General features: G+C 39.2%; 1 protein-coding gene across 1 annotated transcript; it reads left to right on the top strand.

Annotated features, from left to right (window-relative positions):
* Positions 1-11,008: 11,008 nt before the first annotated feature.
* On the top strand, positions 11,009-20,115 carry LOC139457525 (uncharacterized). The gene is made up of 8 exons (XM_071238910.1): positions 11,009-11,093; positions 14,715-15,077; positions 15,255-15,497; positions 15,719-15,749; positions 16,364-16,395; positions 16,911-17,003; positions 17,825-17,950; positions 19,078-20,115. The coding sequence occupies exons 1-8, from the start codon at positions 11,009-11,011 to the stop codon at positions 19,128-19,130; spliced, it is 1,026 nt and encodes a 341-aa protein (XP_071095011.1). The 3' UTR covers positions 19,131-20,115.
* The last annotated feature ends 5,123 nt before the right edge of the window (positions 20,116-25,238 follow it).

A 25,238-nucleotide genomic window follows, 5' to 3' on the forward strand; every position in this document is an offset into this window, starting at 1 on the left:
TCATTGAAAGTATACATTTATTATATCACTTTTATATAATCGGTCGACCACTGGTTCCAAAATTAAGCTTTACAAGGTTCGAACCTTCCGCATTTTATTGTCTAAGTCGATGTCTGAAACAATCGAGACCTACGCAAGATTATGTGTGTTTCAGCACAACCACTGATGTAAGGGAAACAATACTGTCGTCTAGGCGATACCAGAAATTATTTTTATTATACTCTGATCTGTACACAACACACAGAATTAAGGACTTTTGTAGAAGAAATATCTGTATCCATATAGTTTCACCAAGGACATTTTCTAACACATTCAATGTGTTATATGCTAACGTTTCATATACATAGACTATGACCCCTCCCCCAAATGCATTTCTATCTTTTCTTATCGGATCGTGGTAGTTTTGCCATCGTAAGACATCATTATTGACTGTATCATCTAAATGAGTTTCAGTGAAACAAACGACGTGACAGTCGGAACAATACTCACTTAGAAGATGTAACTTATTGTGTACACTTCTTGTGTTGAGGTGAAATATTGACACAGCTTTCTCGTGTTGGTCATTTTCACGGTTCAGTGGGCACGGGTAGAGCTCCACGTCCCCCGCAAGCTGCAGATAAAAAAGCACAGAACAGAACTTTATTTACGCTCAGGCCAGGATCCTCGGCATACGAGGTACACATTTGCAAACAGTAAACACATCAGATGGCGGGATGGTTCACATGGAAGATTTTACAGTTTTCATAATGACATTACAGAATGTACATGAGTTTCTTAATAACATTTATTTTTTTACAATTAATCATCCATTATTGTTCTCGCTCCCTCTATGTCTTCGAGCATGTTATCCATGATCCTTTGGAAGATCTCTTGAGCGGATTTGATTCCAAAAGGGAGACATAGCCATCGAAAGCATCCAACAGGAGTATTGAATGTGGTGAGCAAACTTGGCGTCTAGCACTGAGAACAGTTGAGAACGAGGGAAAGAGATGATCACTTCTTCTACAGTTGGTATGGGATAATGCTCTCTTCGAAACGCATCATTTAGATCTTTTAGATCCAAGCATATCCTGACCTTGTTGTTCTGGTTCAAGTTGTCCTGCTGCCGCCATCTCCTTCAACTTTGATGCAATCTGTTGCGTTAATGTCTCAGGGTAGCACCTTGGTCCATGAACGACAAGTTGGATTTTCGAATCAAACTTCAAACTGTTAGTACCAGGAAGTGTTCCGGTCAATAATTTTAGTTGTGGAAACTGATCAATTCCAGTAAGAGCATGAATACTTTCTGTTAGACAAAGCTGTTGGCTCGATTTTCCCCAAAGTAGAAAATCAGTGTCCACTACTGTGTAATGAATCTGAGAACATTTGCCTTTATGGCTGGTGTGTAGTGTAACACAACCTTTCACATCAAGGGCTTGACCTGTGTATGAAGTGACTGTTCTGTTGGAAGGCTTGAGCGAAAGTTTACATTTTAGCTTGATGAATGTGTTGTAGGGAAGAATCGACTGTGCAGTACCTGTGTCGATCTGTACTTTTGTCTTGTGACTATCGATGTACACATTTTCCCACCAGTCTGTGTTGTTATCAACGTGGTGTACTGTGCGAAGGTAATCTTCATCAGAGTATTCTGTATCTGAGTCATGTGAATCAGCACCTGTGTGAACTGGTTTGCTGCGAGAGACTCTAGCGAAATGTCCAGTTTTGTGATATGTTTTACAAGTGTTACCTACAGCAGTATTGCTGTGACAAGACTTCTGTTTTCTGTGTGTTGAATGACTTGCACACTTACACTGATTGACTAATTGTTTTCATGTTTTCTACAGAAAGTTCATATCCAATTTGAATAGCCATTTCCAAAGTTAATGTATCACCTTTTTCTAGGAAATGTCTCTGAAATTTCTTTGTGAGAGTGAATGCCAATAGCGTCTCTTAGCATGCGACCATTGTCTGTGTGTAACCACAATCTCAGATCAATAACCTTACTTCTGTCACAAAGCTTTCAAACTTCTCATTTGTTTGTTGTTTACGTCTCAGAAAATTAACTGTGCCCTAGTCTCGTTCTTCGTTTGTGTTACATAATTTGAATACTTTTCAAAAACACCTTTCAAAAACAAGTTTCATTTTCAGCTGGAATATCTGCATCCCCAGGGCCCCATGTGAATGTATTGTAGACCATTCTACCCTTGTCCCCGATAAATGTCATGAGATAACGAGTTTGCCTTTGAATGTAAATGTGCAGTGATGTTCAAAAGGCTTCCATTCTTTGTTTAGATCTAGTCCATTCTAGTTCATACTAGGCTAAAAACTGTTCACTTCTGCCATTATTCCGTAATTGTAGTAATCATTCGGATAGTCACTTTGAGCGTAGCTGCTACAAACAATATAGCGGACGGGCGAACGCACTTGGTGAGACAAGAAAAGCGTTTCCTACACGAATTGACAAGCTTCACCTGCCACAAAGTTAATTTAAATCGTATCTGTACTGTTTGTGTGCATTGTTGGTCCTTTTCTACCTGTTCTAGGCATTCTGGCACCATGTTAAGTGTCTGTTAATGGAAATATAACATGACGGGACTTCTGGGTCTGGCAACGTGTTCACTATAACTGACATAAACCGGTACAAGAGCCTAAGGCATGTTGCAAACATATGTCGTAAACATGACATTGAATGAAGCGCAGGTAAAGCACTCATGGCTAGGCGTATACGATACAAATATCTGTCTTCCGCCGGGAAAGATGGCCCCGTCCTCAAATGTTTCGAGTGGAAATGCACTATCGGTTGGGGATTCACTGGCGGTACATCTTCATTATTAGCCAGGTCGTTGACTAATAAACATTATATCTCATCTCCAAATGTTGTATTCAAGCTTCATTCAATAAACTATTCATCTCATTAACTGGGGAGAGACAACACGAGCCCATCTCCCCGTGCAGTATCGCACCATGTGCGTTTATTCATACGGTATACAGAGTTACGTCCCTTATATCAGTTAACAGGGACACATACATCGAATCACCCGGAAAATCAGGTATCAACATAATAAACTAAATCACTGCAGTATCAACTGACATAATATAGAGTTTCATTATAAGGCAAATGACATTTGTTGCTAGCCAGCCTCAACATGCCAGGATCATCCAAGCCCTCTTTGCTGCATTTTTAAAAACTTCTCCAATAATAATCATAATAATAACTAAGTAATAATAATAATAAGTGCCATATCAAGCCGGCCCAGACTCAGTTTATCAAGGAGAGGTCTGAACGACCACTGCATCGAGTTTATGTGCAGTGTGTTGAGAAGATCAGCAATCCTGCAGAGTCCATTGTTTGGATGATGTCATCTGGCCTGAAAAGTGAAACGGAAGGCTTTTTGTTTTCTGCTCCGGACAAATTACTTCCAACTGGAAACCGTCAATGTGTGATTTTGCATCAAAATGTAAATATGAAATGTAGATTATGTAATGAATTTAATGAGACTGTTCAACACATTGTGAGTGGATGCCCTGCTTTGGCACAAACACATTATCTTAAACGACATGATGGAGTGGCTAGATCCTTTTATTACCGTCTTCGCCATGCTTGTGGTTTTGACACAGAGGTCCACCCATATGTAGAGGGCGTCATGGAAAATGATCAGTGCAAAAATCTTTAGAATAGGCCCATTTACAGCCTCAGATGTATCTAGTCATTTACATCATTGAATTTTCTGTCCCCTTTGACTCTAATGTGATTGACAAGATTGAGGATAAACATGGCACATATGCAGACCTCGCTTTCCAAATGTCACGCTTGCATCCAAAGTACCAAGTTGCAGGTCTCCCCATCGTTCTCGGTGCCTTAGGTTTGGTACCTCCCTATCTGTTGACTGACAAAGGTGAGAGTACCCGGGTTTGCTACCAGGAATACAGCCCTTCTGACAAACTGGGTAATGCAGATGGTTGCAGTTTTGGAGAGTCTTCACATTCTCCGAAAGGTTCTGGGTGGGTTTGACTACGCAGCGCTTCCTGGGAGAAGTCCTATTCGCTGTCTGGGCTGCGTGTAGAGGGGGCAAGGGCCCTGAGCTGATGATGAGCCTAATCAGCTTGACTGTGCCAGGGTCACCCAAACCCTCTTTGCTGCATTTTTTTTAAATCTGTAAACAATAATGATAATAATAATAATAATAATAATAAATGACACTAATGTGATTGACAAGATTGAGGAAAACATGGCGAATATGTGGACCTCGCTTTCGAAATGTCATGCTTGCATCCAAAGTACCAAGTGTTCGGTACGGTGTTCCTCTTCACGCAATGAGATGTGTCATCACATAGACATGGGGTTATCAGGTATTTCAGGTACTTGAGGTAGAACGAATAAATTGAACATTTTGCACAACTTTTGCAGTACTTGATATGATCATTCAACTTCATTTCATTTATTTGACTATCTGCTTCTTCAGACTTTCTGCGAAACTCTCTGTTCACATACCTATATACTGCATATTTTACTAACGCATGTCAGGAGATTACAACACATACTGGTCCGTGAAGGCGCCGGGGTAGAATAGGTCTTCAACAACCCATACTTACCGTAAAAGGCGACTATGCTTGTCGTAAAAGGCGACTAACGGGATCGGGTGGTCGAGCTCGCTGGCTTGGTTGATGCATGTCAACAATCCCAATTGCGTGGATCGATGCTCATGATATTAATCACTGGATTGTCTGGTCCAGACTCGATTATTTACAGACCGCCGTCATATAGCTGTAATATTGCTGAGTGCGGCGTTAAACAACAAACCAAACCAAACAAAACAAAACAACACATACTAAAGTAAACATATAAAAGGCTCATCTTAATAAAATCCTTCATGATGGGGCTATCAACTTGCCCTCATGGTTTTATGCTGATACAGCTCATTTGATGGTAAAGCGCTGCACGTTTAGCTGACAGTTGAATAACAATATACGCATTAACATCCGCTTGATCTCAACGAATGTATGAAGGCAAGGAGTGGAGCCACAAACCCAAACCAAGCCCAAGGACCGATCATCATGACATTGTTTGTTAGGCATTCCTTAGAAGCTGGCAGATAAAAAAAAGATACAATTAATTGTAAACTTATAATTTTACTTAATTTTACTTAAAGAACTTAAGTAAGTATAAGTAGATACAATTTATGGATAACAACTTCTTTAATATACTTTTACAGGGACGTTTCGGTGTTGCCAAGCAAGACTATATAAGTAAATTAACAAAGTGGTTGTCCATAAATTGTATCTACTCTACATATTCTAGTTCTTTCAAAATGTCAGTATTCCACAATGTACCACTACATCGTGGCCGCAGGGATGCAGATCACATTTGAGAGACAACTCCATGATGGAATCGTGTGAGCTAAACTCCCTCGTCGGAAGAGAGAATTTGACCTGCCGGCGGGTCACTATGACTGACTGTAATGTCCTCCCCTTCCAGGGCTGTTATCCCGATTAAGCATATCTTGGATCAACTTTCACGACCAAGTCACCCAAACTCTGGGAAAGGTTTCTTTGGACAGAGTACAGAAGCAACACTCTAACAGCTAATATGTGAAAACATCCACATTACTCACTATTGTAATCCAGTATATGTGTCATGTGTGTACTTATACTGATGATAGACCAGGAAGCAGTACAGTCACTGAGTGTGTACACGAGTGCGTGACTACTGCTTAACATCGCACCAGACATCCTGCAGCAGGTCACGTCGAGGTCATGTTATGGGAGCCGCCGTCAAGCAGGGAGAGAAGGGACAGGCTTGCTCAACGGGAAACCCACGACAATCCATGTGGGAGCACACGCTGCTCTGTATATAGTACCTCTAGGTCAACAGGGTCGAGGGTAGTATGAGGCTTAAAGGGCTCGTTCGTCACGCCGAAAGTGCAGTTTCTATTTAATGTGTGAAGCCGAGTTGTATTATGCCGACTTTGAGTAATACTCCAGCACCAAGCATTGTATGTTTAAAATCTAGCCTTCAGCGTGATGAGCCAACGAAATACTGCCAAGGATACTCCAGCCTTTAGTTTCTCGCATTCTGTATAACAGATGGTAGACAACTACAGGTAGTGTTATCTCCTAGCAATACTACCAAATATATGACGCCGTCATACACGGTTGGCGACTGTCATAGCTGCCTGGTCAACTTGTGTAAACAAACTAATGACACTCGACACTATATTGTTGTGTCGCCATATGGCTGCAATACGATGTAAAATTTTAACTCACTCACTCACTTGACCCTGTATTGTTGTGAGAAACATGAACTCCTTCCCTCAATTGAATTTTTTATTGGGAACCTTATTATGTGTCATCATTTTAACAACATCAGTGTGTGTTCCATACAGTGGACTGAGGTTTATGATATGCGATAATTATTATACATCCTGATGCCATCACAACATTCAACTACTGCTAAGTGGCTGTATGAGCCACAGGAACAAAGCCCTCAGCAGGCGATCGTATCATCTCCTGTTCCTTGTTCATGTCAAAGAGACATGTCAGTGTGAACTAACATCCCAGTCCCAGCTATGAAGTAGGCGGATTTTCTTTAGAATTTCATTACCTAGGATGGTTCTCTCTTAACAAGTGAAATTAAATGAAGCAGTTTGTAATTTGGTGAAGGTTATATAACTTGTATTCTTTCAAATAGAAAGTATGATGTATTCACACAGCAAGTGTTTGTGTGAAATGCTTGTTTATGTTGGGGTATCTCGTAGAATTAGTGGTTTGAATGGTATGTTGACCAATCAGAATTTAACATTATTCAGCGAAATAGTATAATGCTTCTTAATTCCTATGATATATTCAGTGCTCGTGTCCTGCTGAGGGCATGGATACCCCAATCACATAAAGCGCCGTAATATGATGCGCAAAGTGGGCATCCCTTTGGCGTTCTCAGATTCCCCCCGGTTGTTTCTAGGTTTTCCAGCACCATATTGGTATTCCTGGGTTCCACCAAAGTGGGTGACATCTAAGACCTGCGCCACATCGATCTTTTCCCCAGCAGAAAGCTGATACGTTATTAAAGAGATGTGTTCAAATAACTGTATCTTTCCCCAAACAGACACTCATTGACTCCAGTGCACCTTATCCTGCAATGAAACTTCACGAAAGTGTTAAACCTCTGAGACCTGTTTCACTTCATGTTATTTTTCCCACTGCAAAATGACACATCACGGCTGAAATATATTTTTAAAGCCGGTCGTGTCACTGTAACATAGAAACCTAAAGGATCACAGTCGTCAACATTACATCCCTTCATCTCATGTGATGTTCCTGCTTTACAGGTCGGCGTGACGCAGTACACAAAGTTATAGCCACAGAAGAGCAGTTTGTAGGGTGATGAATAGTTTCCGTTTCGAACTGAAAAGCTGACCTCTGTAAATGCAATGTGAGAATGTAGACACACATAACAAGATCAAGTTTTCTTTGAACTATTGACATGTTGTCTCTCGGTGGTATAATATAGGAATTACCGCCTCTGCGATATAATGGATAGATCCTCTGCCCGAAGAACTTGTAGAAGAAGTCACATACATGTGCATGCACGTCGCTGTATGAGTGCTATAATCTTGAACTCGACGTTACACATTTATCATTTGCAGAATAAAAAACCCCGTGTGATTACCTAGTTACGACACCAATACTGTTTCATTCAGATACAGACTTTCATATGTACATAAAAAGAACATTGTATTTATATTAAAAAAAATCAACACATATACACACAGTAAATACTTCTTTTTGGTTCCAATCTTAGTAGAGAGTAAGTGAGTATGGTTTTACGACCATGCTTGCCGTAAAAGGTGACTATGCTTGCCGTAAAAGGCGACTAACGGGATCAGGTGGTCAGGCTCGCCGTCTTGGTTGATGCATGTCATCGATCTCAATTGTGTGGATTGATGCTCATGATATCAATCACTGGATTGTCTGGTCCAGATTTAATCATTTACAGACCGCCGTCATATAGCTGGAATAGTGCGGCTATAAACAACAAACTAAGTAACTATATGTACAAAATGTAAAATTTCAGAAAGTTGGTGACTGGAAAGCCAAAGTTCAGAATAAAGGACTTTCACTGTATACTATGTTTGATATATGATCTGTTTAATGTGTATTTGGCTGCTGTACTTAAAGTCAGTTGTACACCAGAGCAATGCAACACTGAAGGGGGCTGTGATATAGCCATCACGATGATACACAATATAATGAGATCACAAGTGTAGTTATTGAGAATCAGGAAGTACTCAGGACAGTATACGAGTAGCTCGTGGTGTGTCACTTATGAAAGTCAAATATAGACTGCAGATGTCAATGATATGACAAGACGGAAATGTTATATGAGTTCCTTGTACCAGACCTACACCAGAAGCGAGACGAATCTGAAATATCGACAGGATAACAACAAGCGACATTCAAAGGTGTCCATCTCTGTCGAATTGAAAGTCTATGAAGTCAGCATTCCTGCCGACTAATGCAAATGTGCACACCTCTTTTTCGTTTATGCCTTCATCATAAAACACTTCATATTGAAGTAATGTGTTTGAAACTGAAACAAATATATGGTCTTGTGCCTCTAAGATAACTAGAATTACCACAAGATATGCAGCTTTGAAATGGTCGTATTTAACATTTGAACAAGCAGGACGAATACATCATAATTAGTAACATACAGCGAATCAGATACATGTCGTGGAGAGCAAACCAGCAACACATTTTTTTCTTCTTCTTTTTTAAATGAGGTGAGGTGAGGTGAGGTGAGGTGAGGTGAGGTGAGGTGAGGTGAAGTGAAATGGGGTTTAACGTTGCGTCCAAGAGTATTGCACTTGTATAGCACGTGTATATGTGTATGGCTGCTTGTACTAGTCCAGACTGATGCTGATTTATAGTGCTAGCACACTGAGATACCATGCCGCAGTTTAACATGAATACCCCACTCAGACACAGTATACTGACTCCGAGCCGAATAGTCCTTGTTTTAGCCCCTTAATGCCGAGCGCCAGACAGGGTAACAACAAGTACCACCTTTTAACGTCTTTTGGTATGACGCGGCCGGGGATCGAACTACCATTAGACCACGGAGACGGTCCTTTTTTTAATGCAACTACTCTTTACATTTATAATACATTTGAAGACATCGGCTGAATTTTCATCAACGCATTCCTTGGTTAGTTTGGTTGTCAATTGGCAAAAAACGTAGTATCTGAATCCTGAGAAAATTGTTTGGGTAATGACGTGGATTTAGGTGAATGTTTTGGGTACCCTTATATTCCTTACATAGACATCTTGAGGATTGATGAAAATGACAAGTTACCTAGCCTTGTGTCAGAAATGAAATATTGAAATTATTTTCAAAATAAACGTCGCCTTTGAACCCGATGGGCCCAAAACAGTTGACAGTTGGTTCCACAGATGTGATACAAGAACGTGTTGGGGAGATTCAGATACGGTTTCCAATACTTGGTAACACAAGATGATTGAGTGTTCCTATTTTGATTTCCTTTAACTTTTGTTACTGTGTGATTGACATCGGTATCGTTTACGTCAAACATCTTGTTGACATTGATGGCGAAATAATACGAACAGAAAAAAACAAAATGGATCACATGAGCTAAATCATAATGGACAATCGATCGAAATGTATGAATGATGTGACATGGAAAATGCATATTCATAACGAACTGTGTATTCTCTGAATGAGAGGGGCTAAAGGTTGTTGCCAACAAATACCAGTATAACCCAAGAGCCAGGTACTAGCATTCGACGAAAAGTATTTTGACACTCGGTCGTTTGTGGACGGCCAAATTCAAACCAACGAGGGGCGGTCGGGTAGCCTAGTGGTTAAAGTGTTCGCTCGTCACGCCAAAGGACATGGGTTCGATTTCCGACATGGGTACAATGTGTGAAATCCATTTGGGGTGTCCCCCGCCGTGATATTGTTGGCATATTGCTAAAAACTCATTCACTCAAACCGACGACCAATCCTACGCACAACTTGACTCCATCACTAAACCAACACCCTATGGTGGCTTTGTTATGCTGCTGGCAGCCGCATGAACCCATCTCAAGTGTACAGTCCTCGCAGCTCACTCTGAAACTCACATAGCTGATATAGTTAATAGTGTTGTGGGTTCGAATCCCATATTTGCGCCTATTATGATTCTTGGTCTGACATATTTATCTCTCCTATGTCATGCATTATTTTGGGCATTCCGTCCTAAATACACACACCTCTCTCATCCCCACATGAATCCGTTATGGACATGTTCACATTTGTAAATAGACCACGTTGCATTTAATATTATTTAGACCTGCGTGACGATATAATATCTGTGAACCGAAATATATAACACCACATGAGAGCATAAATAATGGTCACCAGCTGATTTTTCTTTATGATCATGTAGGTGTAGTAATAAGTAATTCAAATTCGACGTGTCCATATATGTACATTTTGCAGTTAGCAATTGAAAACACACCAATGCATTTGTGTATGTTTGTTCGAGAGTTTGATGACATGAACGTTATTAGGTCTTGTATATTATTGGTAGGAAGTAAATGTATTCATAACCAAACTAAAGGCGAAACTCTACTAATTTGATACATTCATGTAATGTTCAAGTCCATAGAATACACTCGCATATTTTCCCAAGGTCGTAAGAGCAATATATAACTACGCGGAGATCGTTTATAAAAGACTTTTCAAAAGTCAAAATAAATAATTAACCACAGACGAATGTTTTGAAATATTACACTAAGCGATAGTTTCTTCCTTATTCAATACTCTGCTTTGAATTACTTTCGATTAAATATTCCCTATTCTACCCTGACAAGAACAATAGCTTAATGAGCTGTTTATTTTACGCCTATTATGAAGCATTGTTATTCAAGTACCAGTAAGGGAGGCTATTGGGCACTTGCACAAGGAGGAAGTACTATACCACACACAGAGATATATGTATTGCTTGTGTCGGTACTCGATCAGTGCAACATGGCATGTCTTCCAGTAACATACGCTCTGTGCTGGCTGGTTATGGCTTCAAGTGTATCAGAAGCCAAAGAAGGAGAAGCAAACAGTAAGTATGCATGCAAATATATTTACCAAACTAAAGGCGATACATTACATATTTTAGGCACTCATGCAAAGTGTACGTCCATGAAATACACTCGCACGGTCGAAAAACTGGAAATAACTAACGCATAGAACGTTTACATTATAATTATTGATCATCAGAAAGATTTTTTTACGTTCCAGATGTCGATTGTATGTTTAATTACATGCGATGTATATTCATGTACATTACGTGCCAGGCAAAGTAAAGTTTACGCACATTTTCGGTGGTGGCCAAATAATGAAACAAACAAGAAATGAATATTCATTGGTGATGTACTGATACGGGTACCATTGCTGTGTTTTGGGCCTTATGTGTGAAGTGTTCTTGAGACTGTGTCTGGCATAGTTTTGATAACGCATGTAAGGCTTCAGTAAAATCCAATATTCAAGTGTATAAATTATTTTGCCTGGCAAATATATCGTTGTTATAATTCGGGGCAGTTACACGTACCGACATTAAAACAGACCGTCTTACTGCTTATGACCGACCACTGCTGATGGCGTAGATCATTCACAAGTGATTACATTTGGACACGGTACTGCTCATAAATTGTACTTTGGTTTTCAATCGGTGTTGGGAATACGTTTAGCGTGTATTTGTTGTCGTTCAGAACAGTCCTTTCAAAACATCAACACTAGAAGACGGCAAAATTGTGACGGAAATTATATAAACGGACAAAAAAAATGTCCTGTTCTTACGCTAGCTTTCGCCAGTCACACAATTTGAATACAAAATCAAGTGTTGTTGTCTAAATCCGCATTTCCTGCCATAATTAGAGCTGGTGGTCTGGCTCGCTGACTTGGTTGATGCCATCGTATGTGGTGTCAATCACAAGCAGCTTTTGACTTGTGTGATTTGGATTTTATTGTGTAGCCAAGAACCAACTCTCTCTATGATGATATTAGATATCCACCTGAGGTTTCAGCACATGTCTTGCTTATGATGATAATGAAGCAAGAGGAAATTAGATAGATTAATGTTTCGGGGACCATTGACAAAACCTCTTCAGTGTGATAAGGTTTGGTAATTTACCTTTATATCACATGTGCTTCTCAGTATCTGGACCACAGGTGCCAATCTAAATGACAAGTATACGAATTCATCACGTTAACACCACTAAAGTGGGCAGCATGGTCAAATAATAATTATGTATTGTGTACATTTGGGAAACAATGGCAAGTACTGACACAATACGGGCAGTCATCAAGTTTCTTTACTTCAAAGAAAAGTACTTTCCAAGAAATTTATGAGAGCATATCACAAGTGTATGGGGATAAGAGCCCTAGCTATTCCACTGTTAAACGTTGGGCAGCTATGTTTAAGACTGGGAGAACAGGCCTTGATGATGACCCTAGGTCTTGGCGTCCCTCAACTTCTTCAATGAAGATTCAATCAAGGAGATAGATAGATGTCTTACCATTGCTGAACGTGAGGAAGACACACGTATAAGGCATGGATCCATGGAAACTATAACTTGTATTCATGAACATTTACAGGTGAATAAGATATATCCTTGTTGGGACCCAAAGGTTTTTAAATTCTGATCTAAAGGAAAATACTGAACTGTCATAATAATCTCTCAATCATATAAATTTGCAATGTTGGTAGAATCTCCCTTTAACACAACCTGTAGTTTTAGAATAATTGGCCTGATAGTGATCCATTTAAGGATTGACTGTGAATTGTTTTCGATTTATTGAGGTATGAATCCGCGTAGCTAATGCTAGTTAGAAATTAAACCCGAAGACATAATAAAAGTTATGGAACCGAGGCGAGCGGGAAAAAAACAGGCGAGTGATCCTGCACGTTTGCTGTTTCATTCCTTCTCGGCCTTTGGTCTCAAAGAGTTGTTTGGACAATGAATATGCATGAATTGCGCTTAATGTCCTGTGCATAACGATACTCGTGAGTAGAAAAGGAGTTCCCTCCAATTTAAAATTAAGTAATAAAAGTAGTCAAACTAGGTGGGCGTGGCTTAACTTTTTACATTCATTGGGAAATGAATGGAATAACACGTGACCAATTCAGCTAATCAGAATTCCGGAATTTCAATGAACACAACGTAAATTTAATTTTAAACATAAGCTCATGATATAGTCGGAATCGCACTATCGCTTCATGCAGAGATTTACCCCCTCTACACACAGCACAAACAGCGAATGGGACTTCTCCTTGGAAGCTCTGCCTACTCGAACCCACCTAGAACTTTTCGGAGAATGTGGAGACTCCACAAAACTGCACCCTTCTGCATTATCAAGATTGTCAGAAGGGCTGTTTTCCTGTCAGCAAACCCGGGTACTCTCCCAATGCCAGTAAACAGTTTGGGAGGTACCAAACCTAAGGCACCGAGAACAATGGGGAGTCGGACAACTTTCATTGGATTTATTAAAAAAGGACAAGACAGGTTTGTTGGCCTGGATACGTCTGACGCTATAAACAGGCCTACTCCACAGAATTTTGTATTATGGTGACGCCCTCTACATATTCCGGGTCGCAGACATGGATGGACCTCTGCATGAAAAACACAAGACGGTAATAAAATGATCCACTTACACCATCATGTTGCTTAAGATACTATGTTTGTGTGTGCGCTGGGCATTCTCATTAAATTCATTTCATAACCTTCTTTTCATATTTACATTTTAATGCTAAAAACAAACATAGACGGATTCGAGTGGGAAGTGACTGGTCCTGAGCAGCACACAAAACGCCTTCTGTTTCACTGTTCAGGCCAGCCGACCTCATCCAAACAAAGGACTCTGCAGGGTTGCTACCAACTCAACATACTGCACATAAAACTCGATGCTGTGGTCGTTCAGATAAATATATATATTCATAACCAAATTGGAGGCGAAATGAGCATAGTTGTCAAGTTGTCTTTTGACTTTCTAAGTAATCACAAGGTTCACACCCTTAGCATCCTAGTGGCCATAGTTTTCTTCACTTGTCTTGAAGACTTTGATTTTGTTGGTTCCGGAGAAGTGGAATTGTGTCAATTCATTGATTGACATTTAGACGCCGTATCACAGTGGTAGACCCATGTTTCTTCACCCGTTACTAATCTATTTTTAAAATTGACGACATCCTCATTAATAAGCTCTATTTTTTTCTTAAGATCAGAATTTAAAACAAAACCTTTGGCTCTCATCACTCAGATATGTTATTCATCTGTAAATGTTCATGAATACTAGTGATAGTTTCCATGGATTCATGTCTTATACCTGTGTCTTCCCCAGGTTCAGCAATGGTAGTAATTATATTCTATCTCTTTGAATGAATCTTCATTGATGTAAGTTGAGAGACGTCCAGACATAGGCTCATATTCAAGGCTTGTTCACCAAGCCTAAAACATCGCTCTTGAATTACTATTTGCAAACTGTTACCTTAGCATATGGTATCTAATCATTGGTCTTTTCAAATACAATTATTTTCGTCATACAAAACAAAGAAGAACAAAGGGTAACGTTGTATGGTCTAAGTGTAATATGTAACATCCTCTGTGGCATTGAGCATGATCTCGATACACATACTCCAGCTATGGTAGGAGCACCATGTGTGTATTAAGTTTAGTGTATTTTTCAGCCTTCACGCTTGTTCCACACCGTGAGATCAAGGTGTCGGCTGATCCACAATCTGGTGCTACAATACATGTCCAAGAGGGTACAAATGTTACGCTTGTTTGCCAAAATGCCCCTGGGAATGAGAAGAATTTCGATGTTCTATGGTACAGAACAGTCGGAACACACGAAACATACAGTATGTTTGTCCAATGTCACACATCTGTGGTCACCGCAAAGAAACTTGATGGAAAAGGATCTTGTTTCAACAAATCATATGGATTGATGATACACAATATTGATAAACAGAATGAAGAGAGATGGTATTGTCTAGTAGATAACAAGTGGCGAAGTCAATATGTTGAAATCAAAGTTGACACGCATAACGGTAAGTGTGGATTCTTGTTATAATAATACCATGGAAATAACGCTGTATTATCCATCCTCTATTCATGGGATCGCTGTCACAATTTATGCAAAACTGGTAAAATATAATTACATGTATGTCCGAGTTTGTAAAGTCACAATATATACTGTCTGATCATCTTGCTTGTCGGAACATTAGAATCTACTTCACAAAGAATCAGTTCACCATCGACAACCATGGTGAAAGATGTCACATTAACATCAAAGTCAACAAAAGGCACGACAGAATATACAACAGAAAGAACAGATAAGGAATCGGCATCCATAAACAAATTAGTTCCCCTGATTGGTGGAGCTGCAAGTGGTGCGTTCGTCTTATTGGCTCTTGTGATCACTGGCTGCGTTCTTTACAGATCGAAGAGGGAGGTGAACAAACCTAATGGTAAATGATATTAGTGAAGTATTTCACGCCATACTATAATGTGTTATTATCTGACTTAAATCTTTGTTTCGTACCTTGAAACCATCTTTCATACATTCATATTTTCAGTCAAACTTATGTGGACATCTGTTGCATACATAGCAGTTTATCCACATAGGATTGATGTTTAACTGACAAGCGGTAACATAAAAATATCAGTACCTTCGTCTGTTTCTTTATAGATGAACCGGCATCAACAACAGATTCCAACAGGTAACATAATGTAATAAATATATGCCTCGTGTCAAGGAAAGTAGATAAAATAGCTTCAATGGAATGTTCTTATGATGCTTAAAAGGAAGTGACATTATCTCTCACTGATCCGTATACACATTTCGTGAACCATTGCTACATACATCTTGATATCCCGAAGCAACGTATGTCCCTCTACTCTTGTTTGTTGTTTATTCATCAAGGTTAAATAGGCAATATAGGTAAAAATTAGACATTTGTAAAGATCATGATGGCAGTTGTATGTACAAACAAAAATATTATTTTTGAGTATAACTGAGGAAATGTGGTTAGATAAGTAGTTGGTTAGCTTAGATTTTATTTATCACTGTCACTGTACATATACAAACCTGAACACGCCAAAAGTGCTACAATCGAATGCAGAAACATGTATCCTGAACTTTAAGGTGGGCAATTTATTATTCCATACTGCATTGTTTCTGATATTTCTGCTATCAACTTTGATTCGTCCCAAGCATTCCATGTCGTACATCTTCGCAAGGAAACATGTATATCGTGTTCATGATATTGATAACACTCAAACTCATTAGTTTAGTGGCATGGTATTTCACTCTATCATGATTGTATGTCTGCAGAGACCCAGGAGCAAATGTTGAAGGAGCTGTTGGTGAGTACTACAGATGAGCTTAATGTAATGGGAAGGGGGGAACCCATTGCTGGTGTCCCCCGCCATGATATTGCTGGAATATTGCTTAAAGCGGTGTGAAACCAAACTCCCTCGTTCATGCATTCGGGAGAGAACATTGTTCCAGTGCCTAGCGCCCATTTTTAATCTTTGTTAAGTAATATATATTTGAAGTTGGGACATTTTCTATACGCAAGTAGGGTAATTAGATCATAAATCATGTAAAGTAGGAAAACCTACTTGAATCTAACATTCTAATCTAACATGGCCATATTATCTGGCAAATAAGGATGGCTCCTTCAAAAGTCCACAGCAGGAATCTATCTGTTCATGATTAGCACCTCATAAATCAATTCAACTTCTTATCTTCCTTTCTTCTCTCAGTCTTATTATTGCCTATTGTTACAGTGATGGACAGCGGAGATGTACACGCGTCCGTGTGTCCCTCCTCATTCACACTACACTATCATACGTCTTATTATCGCCTGTTGTTACAGTGATGGAGGGAAATCTTATGAACAGCAGCTGCGGCGCAGGCAATGATGACTACGCACAAATACCCTGTCGTGAACCTGCATCTGCCTCTCATGGTAGGTCTCTGTTTTCATTTACATTTGACAAAATGAGCGTGTTAAACATGGTGCGAACACATTGATGCTATGCAGATATCGGAATGATAACCTCTTGGTGAGAATGGTTGAATGATATTTGTGTCGGATATATCTATAATGAATATTTCTACTTCTGGCATACTGGGGGGCACGGGTGGCCCAGTCGTCTAAGGCGCCGCAATTCGCTGTACAGAGTTGCATCCCTTGGGTAGGATTGTGGGTTCGAATCCCGGTTCAGCCCAATTATGTTTCTAGGTTTGTCAGCACCATACCCGTGCTCGTAGGTTTCATGGAAGTGGTAAACGTCAGAGACTTGCATCACGTTTTGCTTTCCACCCACATTAAGCTGAGACGCCGTCATATAACTTGAATAATGTTAAAAGCGGCGAGGAAACCCAGCTCACTCACTCACTCTGGCATACTGACACTTTGAGCTTAAAAGCCCACGATATAACATTCAGTGCAGAATCAATATGTATTACCAACGAGAGGGCTTTATCAACATGTGTCATGCGCTTGTATATGAACGTGAATATGTATCATGAACGAGAGGGCATAAGAATATGCCAAAATTCAACATATAGTCTGTGTAGACTGTTTATGATGGTAAATAATTCAACATATTGTCTGTGTAGACTGTATACTGTGGTAGATAATAGTACATTTGGTTGCTTCCTTTGCCAACCAGTTTTAATGAGGTCCTTTCAGTATAGAAACCAATGGTCATAGATTATTATAAAACATAATATCTAGCTTAGATGATTTCATAATCTATTTAAACGTGCTGTACCTGTCTACAGAGAAGGAAGATGCCTGTGTGTTGAAGAATCAACCTGACACAGAGGACAGGAACACCAATCAGCCTGGAGTGGACAGTGGGGATATCTATGCCATACCTGACAAACCCAAGAAGTCAACAGTCGAGGGTAAGTCTCCTCTTATAAGTAGTTGGGGCAAGGGAGACGGTGTCGTTTAAATCGCCGCAAATACAAGTGAAGAGTCCCTTCACAATGTCAGAAAAATGGAATCGTAGTTTAGCCTGCTTATGTTTCGAGGTTTGTCAGCACCATACCAGTGCTAATGATGGTCACCAAAGTGGTCTAAGATTACGTTATTCCGCACTTTCCTCCCACATTGAACTGATACAACTGAAATATGGTTCAAATCGGTTTTAAGCCCAACTCACTCACTATGTCGTGTATGTTTGTTTGTGGGACTTATTCATGTTTGTTTGTTTGTTGTTTAACGCCGCACTCAGCAATATTCCAGCTACATGACGGCGGTCTGTAAAATAATCGAGTCTGGACCAGACAATTCAATGACTGACATCATGAGCATCGACCCACGCTATAGGGTTACTCACTCACTATGTCGTGTATGTTTGTTTGTGGGACTTATTCATGTTTGTTTGTTGTTTAACGCCGCAATCAGCAATATTCCAGCTACATGACGGCGGTCTGTAAAATAATCGAGTCTGGACCAGACAATTCAATGACTGACATCATGAGCATCGACCCACGCTATAGGGTTACGATGACATGCATCAACTAAGTCAGCGAGCCTGACCACCTGATCCCGCTAGTCACCTTTTACGACAAGCATAGTCGCCTTTTACGGCAAGCATGCGTTGTTGAAGACTTATTCTACCCCAGATCTTCACGGGTCTCATGTGTCTGCCACGGTGCAAATGGAACCCACATTGGATTGCTACACTGTGTGGTCTTCATTTTACTCTGTGCTGACACATTGTTTCTATGTGTATCATGTGGTGATCCCGGGTTAGAATAAATGTGTCTCCAGGAACCTGTATGTGACTTAAGAAGTGGCTGAGTGAATATGCTATTAAGGTTTAGGTAACACAGGATGTTGAGCATAATAACAATTACTGATTTGTTTGGACTATATCTTATCACTTACAGGCCGTTGTGGTTTAAATACATATACAAAATAAATGCTTCTATGTACTTGGTGGAAGGACGTTTCAAAGTATACCCTTTATTATTCCATGTGTGGTGTTTGTAGTGTCTGTTTGAACCATTGGTTGTTGTTACAGATGTAGAGGATGTGTACAGTCAAGTGCAGAAGCCGAAGAAAGGGATCGAGTAGAATGAGGAAAGCCTGTCAGCTTCCATGAGAGAGATTTATACGGTCTGGTTACTTTAACAAATAGACGTAGCATAAAGTTCCCTTCCACTGAACTAGCAATAAAGGAGACCAGCGAGACCATCTCTTCTGATTCATATTGAGATCTATACATAAAGATTAATTATGACAAGAAATATCTGTACATGACTGTATGACAAGAGGGATGACTTTCCAATAGTCAAATTGAACTTTATGTCGAGCAATAGTAAAGCAGCTCCAGGCTTTGCAGTCTACATTTCACCCCTTTTGAGAAACAATTGAGCATGCCCTTTCTGCCAATATGTCAAGAAACTCTTGTTCAAAGTTTTTTTTATCAAGGTTAAAAGATTCAAGGTTTCAGTAAAGCCTTCAAAAAGTTTTATTGTAGACATGTCGAGGACAAATATGTCATATGCACGTCCCTACTTTGACTTGTACCAAATGTTGTCCATGTTGTTTTCTGGTGTACAATTGACTTGCATGAACACGTGCTTGTGACCGGTGTCAAACGATGGGTAGGATACTTTCACCTTTTCATGAACACCTCGTATGATCACTATTTGATACAGTCGGAATTGTACAATCGACTTCGTTTTTTATCAGAGATATATATTATGAATAATTTTATGGAAATGGTTTTGTCGCTTTTACATATATGCATGGTAATAAATGTTAAAGATGTACATTGTCACATGGACTATGTAACTAAAACGCGTTGTTGTTAATTGTTACATTTATACAATCCCTTATGTTACATTGTTCATTTAGTGTTTGTGCGATTTAGTATGTAGTTTTTCAAATGTAAACTCTGAGTTGACCATTGTACGCCTTGTGTGTAAGAAACAAACACTTTTGACTCTTCTGTCACATGGGAGAATTTCTTCATAAATCCTTTTGATAATTTGATAAGAATAGAATCTCACCTATGCAAACTGGTCAGCAAGCTCGCACTGTCCAGTCCCAGATTATGGCCACGGTAATCTCGTAGAGCAGACTGGTAAGGAAGTTTTGGAAATTCTTTTTTTTTGTTCAAAGCATCAGCAATAGTAAGAAGTTGAGAGTCTAACTTTATGCGGCCATGCCAGCCTGGCCAGTCTCAATACAACACTTCTCACCCAAGCAATGGTGTAGACCTTTGTAACGACCGAGTGACATAATCCTTAACATATATATTTGCCTTCGATTTTACAAATAGTCATCTTGATCTAGTTTTTTTATATCTTTTATGCACTGGTATAAGGTGTATATTTTCAAGATTGCTGTTTGCTTGTTTGTTGTTTTGTACTGCAGTCAGCAATATTCAAACTGTTTTCCATTTGCCTGTAACTAAACGCGTCTGTACTAGACAACCAGTGCTTGTTGATGAGGTTGGGTACAGCCAAGTGATGAACCCTGAACCCGGCTTTCGTGTTCAGATCTATCGGTGATTGCGTCTGACATTGGGTTCCGTGGACCTCCTGATGCCTTCAATGTGTTTTTATTAAGCTTGTGTATTATTATATACTTTTTTGTTACTATATTTTTATCAACGGTATGAACAGTTTGACATCCAACTGTGCTTTTATATATTTGATTAAGAACTCGGTCGAGTTTAAACACTACTATTTAGATATCAGTTGTTTCTTGCTAAAAAGAGGTCCACTCTAAAGTATTCTATTCTTCTGGACTTGTCAATCTTGTTTAACTTACATGTATACATTGCAACACATTCCATACCCTCAAAAGATATATACGAACCAGAGTGTGTTTTTTTAGTTATATAACACATTGTTATAGTTAAATCATATGTTATTCAAGAAAGCATGAACATCATCTCTAAAGAATTTAAAACAAAATATGTGAACAATAAATAAGAAAATAAAACACAGTTATAGCATGGAAGAATACTGTATATAATTCTTCCATTATCACAGTGTGTTGACACAAGTTAGGCTTGAAAATGTTAAATATTTGTAAACATGGAGATTGCTTCAAATTAGATATGTCGGTATTATGATATGCCCTAATTGATATTTCATTAGTTGGTATAAATCCGAAAGGATTTTCTTTGCTTTATTCGGATTCCTATTTGTCAGTTATTCGTTTTGTTATGGTATATTTTTAATTTGAGAACAATAAAACTTTAAGATGAAATGTCTGCATATTTTTTTATTTTTTTTGTCTCTTCTTGGAGCCAATGAAGGTATCTTGTTTTGTCAGATGCAGCAGCTAATTGTCCAGAATGTTCCTTCTTCAATTCAAGAATATATTTTTTTATAATTGTGATAATATAAATACATTGATAAGTGAATGTTCATGGTTTTGAACAAAGTAACGTTATGGCCTTCCAGGTGGCCCTTTTAACTGTGTACACAACGACCGGGTTTCAGCAGAGTGGTAAACGTCCACGACCCGCATTACCTTCCACATCCAGTGTGAATCAGGATTGGATAATGGGAAGCAAGTTCAAGTGAACTTGGTCGAACATTTGTAAATCATATTATATAAATAAGGGGTAATTTTGTGAATCAAAATGTCCAGAAACATACAGTTCACATTACGCTGAGCATTCAGTGTAGCCGTGACCATGAACATTCGGGTGTTTATGTCAATGCATGTTTATTGTAATGTGTGGTGACTGTAAACACGCTGTTTAAGAGGTCAGTGCATTTCAGAGACTATGTTGCATTTAAAGTCAGATGGCTTGAGCTAAGTATGGTTCTGATGTGCAGTTGTTGCCGACATGCCTGTCCGACAAGTATGAACTGAAGATATTACCAAGCCTGTATGAAGCCTAAAAAGACCGGCACTTTAAGTTCCAGTGACTGTCTTCAGACATAGATTAATGGAGAAGAGAAATATCAGTCACTGTTTTTTGTGGGCCAGACTGGTTTATTCTCTAGCCTCCTGAAGCGGCTCGGGTCTTTGACGATGATACGTTTGTACTATGGGACTTGGAGCTAACTGAATGCGAAATATATGCATCGTCTATATGTTCAAAGTGAGTTTTATCTTTCAATTTGGTTTAACATATAATGTGTTGTACGCATAGAATATATTTATGAAAAATATCTTCATTATTGAAATTGAACCTACAACAGCAATCGTTCTTGGCATACAGAAAGGCTGACCCTATGGAAATCTCAGACCTGACACTTGTACTCCCGTTTACTATTTCCAGATGACAGATAACATAGTTTTACACGAGATGCTCCATAAAAACTGGATTTCTCTGATGCTTTGATAGCTATCGACAGATGAATAATATATAATGATAAGTATCAGAAATACAAAATTCGCAAAAGGAAGTAACAATACAATTAAATAATATTACAGGTAATAGAAATACAGTGTTATTTCAGATAATACATTGTATAGATTGTCAAGCTCTTTGATATTACTTACTCACTCAGTATCCTTGTGAACTTCAAGAAGGACGTCAACAAATAAGTACAAAAACGTTTGAGAATGTATTTCAATTACGAATATACACGACCTTGATATACCTCAATACATGCATTAAAAGGAAAATAACTCCCCAAAGGAAGTTGAGACAACGTACAAAGTTCAAGTGAGAGTGATTTAAGTCACGTCGCAGATAATTCAGTGGTAATGTTTCTAGAAAAAGTAATGCGTTGATATTTTCTAACATCCTGTCATCAAATAACAATAAAATAACTAGTTATATTTCACAGATATATATTTAATGTTCCTGTCAAAAAAGAATATTACACGACACAATTGAAAAGCCAGGCGAAAGAGATCGCCGGCAACTGAAAGGAAATTATTTTCACATGTTGGTTTGCTATTAGTTTCAAGTAAAGATGACTGCAATCTGCTTTTAAGGAAACAATTACACTTATGCACTTGTATACACATCCTACAAGGTTCTAATTCATCTCTTTCTTGGATTGGTTCGTTTTTTAAGAAGGTGGCGCGGTAGACTAGTGGTTAAAGTGTTTCACTCGTCAGGCCTAAGTGAGTGAGTGAGTGAGTTGGGTTTATCGCCGCTTTTAACAGTATTCCAGTTACATCACGACACGTAAGCTTAATGTTGGAGGAAAGACGTTTACCACTTCGGTGAAACCCACGAGCACGGGTATGGTGCTGACAAACCTAGAAACATAATCGGGGCGAACCAACGTCACGCCTAAGACCCAGGTTCAATTCAACATATAGATTGAATGTGTGATTCCCATTTCTCGTGTTGTCGTAACTGCTTTCGGGCGTCAAGTGGGACCCGACTACAGTTACCTAAACACATTGTCGTTCCTTGTCCACATGGTCAGTTAAACTTTGCAGCTCGACTTGTCAGCATCGGCTCGTCTCAGTCAAGTCTAAGACACTTTCTCTGAACTGTCTCCATCAACAATTATACTCGCATAATAAAGAAACGCAACACCAGCTGTTTTTTCACATTAGTTGTACTTCCTCTTAGTGCCTACATCAACACACGACAGGATCAGACCGGTCAGGGTCATCACTAAGTGGGGAGAACTTAGAACGATCACACCGCGCTCTCCTCTTCTTATGTTGATGGCCTGTCCTTGTCACATGACCTCATAGATGATTTTAAGTGGATAAGACAATATCAGACCATGGACTCGTGTTTGTGTCGTGATCAGCAAACTACCGGAACTTACTTACCGAATACAAATGTCCATTGATTAACTGGCGACGACACCACCAAAGCTATTCCGAAATATCCTGTCACTGTCATCGCCCTATGGATTTCCTGCATGTTGCGCCAACACTTCAGCTTTCTGCCTCCATCATTTTAAAGCTATAACCATGAATTTAAAGGTTGATTTTGTTGTAATTGTCGAGGGTTTGGGGATACATTTTTACCTTATAACAACCTCCGCCTGTTGACAAGAGCTGTCACAACTCGGATCAAGTGAACACTAGGTGAGATCTGATATGTTAAAATACAATCACAATAAACACAATAGAAGTAAAATAGGATCGATCATTCCATATATTTAATTGTAACCAATTTAAAATAAAATATAGTCAAAATGTACTCACATGCTAGTGAATATTAGAAAAGATCCTATGTTAATTCGTATAATTACAAAGCATAAACATCACGATATATTATTCAAGTACAATATATAATTAATTAAAAGTGATTCATAAATGTCAAATGTCACTGTACATGGCAAAAATATGGCACAACCATTCACGAAAGTTCATGTGTCGCTGGTCCCAATCGAATCCACTGGCTCCTTTCCTGTTTCGAAAAGTTAATTGGCCGAACGTTGCCCAACGTGTTTGAGGCCCTAACAGAAAAGTTAATGTCTGGACACACGGCCTGTCCACCCAGTATGGTCCTCGGCTGGGATGTCGTAGCGAGAGGTAGACTTTTCTGGACACTGCGTGAGTGTTGACTAGTCGCTGTCTAAAGATGTACAGATGTTGTATACTGATGTAGTCACAGCTTGTATGGTATGGTTGTGAGCACATGGAGATGTAGAGGTCGGTCGTGCTGACAGATAATGATAATCTCCGGTGGTTTGCGGTCTGTTCAGCGGCAGAGGTTACAGGACAAGGTACATCCTCAACAGCAAGCTTGTGGCAAGAAGCCAGATTATTGATTTGGTGTGGACCAGGAGACATTTGGGCAAGTGCCTGACTGTCCGCCTAACAGACTGGGGTACGGCCATTATCTACAACACTTAAAGACTGTTAACACACGATCAACATGTTAGTTGTACAAATATACAAATACAAAATACGAATGTGACACCTTCACTGCTGCCTGTAGAAGTTATACTGTGTAAACAGTAGCAGTCGTTTTGAACGTGCCTAGATGCATATACATTTCACAACATTTTCACTTGCGTCGACCAATAAAATATCAAGAGTACATTGATAAGCCCGAATGATTCCCAAAAACCCATGGCTACTTCTACAGTACAGTCGTGAGAGCTATTTTAATTTTCGAACTTACCACATTCAGTAAATGCTTTGTAGTTGATAACACCAGAACAAACAACATATATTATTATGTGATGGACTGAGAGTTCACATTGAAACGCGGACAGTAATTAAACGTAACCTAGCTGTACAATTGCAATAGTAGAGTAATGTAGCGTAATTTAACTACCA

This window comes from Haliotis cracherodii, unplaced genomic scaffold (assembly GCF_022045235.1).
Source record: "Haliotis cracherodii isolate W230 unplaced genomic scaffold, xgHalCrac1.p SCAF_12, whole genome shotgun sequence".
Lineage (NCBI taxonomy): Eukaryota > Metazoa > Mollusca > Gastropoda > Lepetellida > Haliotidae > Haliotis > Haliotis cracherodii.

What these genes read in the sequence shown, in the direction of transcription:
- LOC139457525 (XM_071238910.1), top strand. Translation starts at nt 11,009, where the DNA reads ATGGCATGTCTTCCAGTAACATACGCTCTGTGCTGGCTGGTTATGGCT. An exon ending in CAAAGTTGACACGCATAACG is followed by an intron (nt 15,078 to 15,254) that starts GTAAGTGTGGAT and finishes TCGGAACATTAG; the next exon opens with AATCTACTTCACAAAGAATC. An exon ending in ACCTGCATCTGCCTCTCATG is followed by an intron (nt 17,004 to 17,824) that starts GTAGGTCTCTGT and finishes ACCTGTCTACAG; the next exon opens with AGAAGGAAGATGCCTGTGTG.